At 47.8% G+C, this 4276-nt stretch overlaps 1 protein-coding gene across 1 annotated transcript; it reads right to left on the reverse strand.

The window, feature by feature from the left end:
* Positions 1 to 1392: 1392 nt before the first annotated feature.
* On the reverse strand, positions 1393 to 2709 carry POU4F3 (POU class 4 homeobox 3). Its single transcript, XM_065409052.1, has 2 exons — positions 2590 to 2709; positions 1393 to 2286 (listed from the first exon to the last, which is right to left on the reverse strand). The coding sequence occupies exons 1-2, from the start codon at positions 2707 to 2709 to the stop codon at positions 1393 to 1395; spliced, it is 1014 nt and encodes a 337-aa protein (XP_065265124.1).
* Between the last annotated feature and the right edge of the window lie 1567 nt (positions 2710 to 4276).

The following is a 4276-nucleotide window of genomic DNA, read 5'->3' on the forward strand; positions in this document are numbered from 1 at the left end:
TTCTGCTTCATCCGACCTGCTTTCATCTCTGAAAAGAAAATTCTCCATTCGGGTTGAAAAATAAAGCATTTATTTCAGAAATTAATCCAAGGGAAAACAACGTTTCAGAATTTATCCCAAAGAATGAATGAATGAATAAATAAATAAATAAATGACCACACACAAGCACACAAACTATGAGATAACTAAAATATGAAACATATGGGGGTGGAGGGAGAAAGCTCATTGCAAATATTGAACCAAGAATATGTTACAAGAACCCTTACCAACTTGGTGTATTACAAAACTCAGATACAGTCTTTAATTAAAACGGAAAAAATTCCTTGGATTAAAAAAAAAAAGAATGAAAAAAAAAATAACATCGAGTGGAGACACTGTTGAAGCGATTGCAGACAAGTCCATGAAGTTACAGCGCTACTGTTAATTCCGCCAAGTCTCTACGTTGATAGAGTCCCGGTGCTGTGGCTGCAAACTCAAGTGAGTGCACTGTACAAGTCTGTGGTGGGAATCTATGGATCTGAGAGACGTAAAACTGTGTTCAGACCAGTGCAAGAATACTACTTTCCACGATTTAATCTCTTGTCAAAAAAAGTCAACTAAATAAGAGAACTTGATTTAAAGGTGAATTAAAAAATCTAGGCAATACACCTGGTATCTAGTTGGAGATAGTTTTGTGTGTGTGTTAGGGGGAAAGAAAAATTCACACGAAGAGCAGCCAAAGTATTTCGCTGAGTAAAAATAGGTTGTTTTGCTTTTCTTTACCAAAGTTTTGGAGTATAAAACAATTGTTCACGTATCTCAGGTTAAGATTGGTCCCTCTACCAGGCGTTCCGGTCCTAGAAGGCGATGAGATATAGACCCACACAAAAAGCTAAGTAGAATTTGACCTCCGGGTATAATCATGACATTCTGAAAATAGCCTTTTTATTTTTAAATATAATTCACAAATCTTAATAAATATTTATCCTCTGGTTTCGCCTCAGGGGCATTTCACCTCTCCATCCCCTTCCCCTTAAACTATCCTTTTATTCTTTTTTATTGCAATTGTGTTAGAAACAAGATAATTCTCCCACCTCCCCAGTACCTCTCAGCTTCCAACTCTTCCAAAAGTGACAAGCGGCTTGTACTCTAGTGCACAACAGACACAACAGACGTGAATCTCAGCCGAGGAGCAACCAGGAGAAACTTGTTTTTGTTTTGTTTTGTTTTCAAGAAGACGGGACAAGAAAAGGGGGAGGAGGGAAGTAATCAGCGTGATGGGGGAGTTAATGGCTTTGTTGGTCGGTCGGTTTGAGTGCGAGTCCTCACGGAGATCCCTGCTCTTTATTTGAATAAAATATATAAAAGTCCAGGCTTAGAAGAGCCAGCTGCCCACCCCAGCCCCTGCCCGAGTCAATGCACGGCGGAGTACTTCATGCGTTTCTGTTTCTGTCTCTGGTTGCAGAACCAAACCCGCACCACGTTCTTTTTCAGGTCCAGTTTCTCCGCTATGGCTGCGATCTTCTCCGATGAGGGTCTGGGCTGGATGGCAAAATAGGCTTCCAAGGAGCGCTTCTCCGGGGCGGCGATGGAGGTCCGCTTGCGCTTCCTCTCGCTGCCACTGAACAGGTCCGGCTTGGTGTTCTTCTCCCTGTAGGCAGCTTCAGCCTCCTCCAGCCAGGCTTGGAGCACGGGCTTCAGAGCGATCATGTTGTTGTGGGACAGGGTGAGAGACTCGAACCGGCAGATGGTGCTTTGGCTGAGCGAGCCCACGCCGGGGATCTTGAGGTTGGCCAGAGCCGCCCCTACATCCGCCTGGGTCACCCCCAGCTTGATCCGCCTCTGCTTGAACCTCTCGGCGAAAGCCTCCAGCTCCCTGGGATCCGACTCCACGTCGCTGATGCAGGACATGCCGTTGTGAGCCGAGACCGGGTGCGGATGGCCCATGCCCATGGCTTGGTGCAGGTGCCCCATGGCGCCCAGGTGGTGGGGGTGAATCTGAGCCGACATCACCGTGTGGTCGGGGGCCCCCATGCCGCTCACGGTCAGCGTTGGAGAGATGTGGTCCAAGAGGTCTCCATCCAACCCCGGGTGCACCGAGTGGTGGGGATGCGAGGTCAGGGCCGAAGGATGCGAGATGGGCGCTGTGGAGGAGGTAGACGTGCATGGGACACTGCTCATGGTATGGTAGGTCGCGTCTGGCTTGAACGGATGGCTCTTGCCGTGGGAGACAATATCCACAGCCGCCAGAGCTTCAGCGCGGGCCAGCAGATTCTCATCAAAGCTTCCAAATATATTGCCCTGGAGCTGCAAGCAAGAATGCGCATATTGGAGTCAGTGGGGAATACTGTCAACTCAGGATTAAAAAACATTTCCAAGCACAGAGATTCCTCCTCAAAGCTCAGGTCATAAAAATTAATATGAAGGCAGCAGCTTTGCTTGAATAGACATGTGGATCAGAGACAAGAGTGAGAGAGAGAGAGAAGGGGGGAGAGAGAGAGAGAGAGAGGTTCAGAGATCTGCGATTGTTCTGGCGACATGAAAAAAACATTAAGCAAGTGCCTGTCAAAAAATGTGCCTTAAAGCTGTAATTATGCTTAATCTACATACCTGCGGGGCTGGAAGGCAAACTCTGCGCATCGCCTCTGAACTGGAATGCAAGCTGGAGTACTTGGGCTCCTGCAGGGCAGGGTGCATAGTGAAAGGCTGCTTGGTGTTCATGGCCATCATCTTTGCACACCTTGCAGGTAGGCAGCGCCTGACATAGATTCAGGGTTGTCTCTCTGGCTTGCTTCTGTCAAAGTGAGCTATTTTCAATGACAGAGCTTCCCTCTCTCTCCCCCCACCTGCTTCTTCACTCATCTTACAAGCCGCCTGCCAGGAATGGGACCAGCACACTGTGCGCAGGCGTGCTGCACTGGAAGAATAAAAGGAAAGTAGCCCTAGGAGTCAAAGGCAGTGAGGAGCAAAGATGCCTCTGCCCTGACGCGGCCGTTGATTGAAGGGGAGCAGCAGGGTTCTTCGGAGCGCTGGGGTTGGTTTTAAAGGCAGGTCGCCTGATCTTCATAGACAATGTTTGTTCATATTTTAAAATCAAAGTACAATTAAGTTCTAAGAAATAATGCAAAATCCCAGTGCAAGCCCTCCCCCTTTTTTCTCAGTTTCCCTGGATGTACTCTCTGGGATTCGGGGTACCAGACAGGGCGCTGGCAGAGTGGTCAGTACACTTAACCACAGGGAGAAACACGTTTGTCATACACAGAGCGCCGCTTTGTCATCTAAGGTTCTGCTGCGGAAGCCCACGACACAGAAGTGAGATCGATCGGCCTGTTGGAGGAATGTCACTGCTTCAGCCAGGTGCCAGTCGACGGGTTTATGATGGGAACCCTGCAAAAATGCACAATCCCCCGGTTCGATCTGTTCAAGTCTATGTGCAAACAGAGCAGAAAAGCCTCAATACATATGGGGAGGGGAGGGGCGGAAGAGGCAGGTGCTGATCCTGTTGAAATCAATAGCAAAACTCTCATTGACTTCAACCAGCAGGAGCAGGTCCTTGCAGATGGGATAGTGAACTTTCCCTGGACACGCTCTGTCTGGGAAGTCTGGTCGGTTAGTGTGGGATTGTGTTCTAGGTTCTATCCCACCCAGCTTTTATTTTGAGAAGAGAAAACCTCATACCTCTTCCATCACATTCACTGGGCTAAGTGTTCTGTTAAATGGAACAGGCTTTCACCGTAGCATAGGTGCTCCATGGCTCTTGTGAGGTAGAAGCGTCCTGCAAAGTAAAGTCAGCGGTTTCCAAACTTACTTGCAACACAAGAAGAATAAATAATGCATGTGAAATCCAGGTTTAGCAGCGCGGCCAAAAGCTACGGCTAGGGACAGCGTGTGTATAAGGTTAGAACAAACAACCCAGCCAACCAAACCAACCACAACTGGGGCGGGAGAACACTCCCGTTTGGGTTTGCAGTTATCCAGTTCGCTGTAAACGATCGCACTGTGTGTACACATGCAATGCGCTTAAACAGAGATGGAGTTATGAAGCCAGCAGCAGACGATGAAATGTCACCGACTCCAGCATTAGGTTTCTGTGTAATGCACTTTAGTTAGACCAGCTATATTTCATAAAAGTGCGCAGGCCTGTTTGTAAGTTAAATTATTTCTTGCCCTTCCAGAACTAGCTTTGCTCCTGGAGAAGATCGGAGTTTTTGGAGAAGGGCAAAGCAGACGCCTGTGACCTTACGGCTTTGGCTGTATGTAACCATGTAAATGGAGGAACAAGTTCCTTCAACCCATG

The sequence above is a fragment of the Emys orbicularis genome, chromosome 8 (assembly GCF_028017835.1).
Source record: "Emys orbicularis isolate rEmyOrb1 chromosome 8, rEmyOrb1.hap1, whole genome shotgun sequence".
Taxonomy (NCBI): Eukaryota; Metazoa; Chordata; order Testudines; family Emydidae; genus Emys; species Emys orbicularis.

Coding starts and splice junctions, on each gene's coding strand:
- POU4F3 (XM_065409052.1), bottom strand. CDS start 2,709: ATGATGGCCATGAACACCAAGCAGCCTTTCACTATGCACCCTGCCCTG. Junction 2,287..2,589: donor TTTGCCTTCCAGCCCCGCAG/GTATGTAGATTA, acceptor TCTTGCTTGCAG/CTCCAGGGCAATATATTTGG.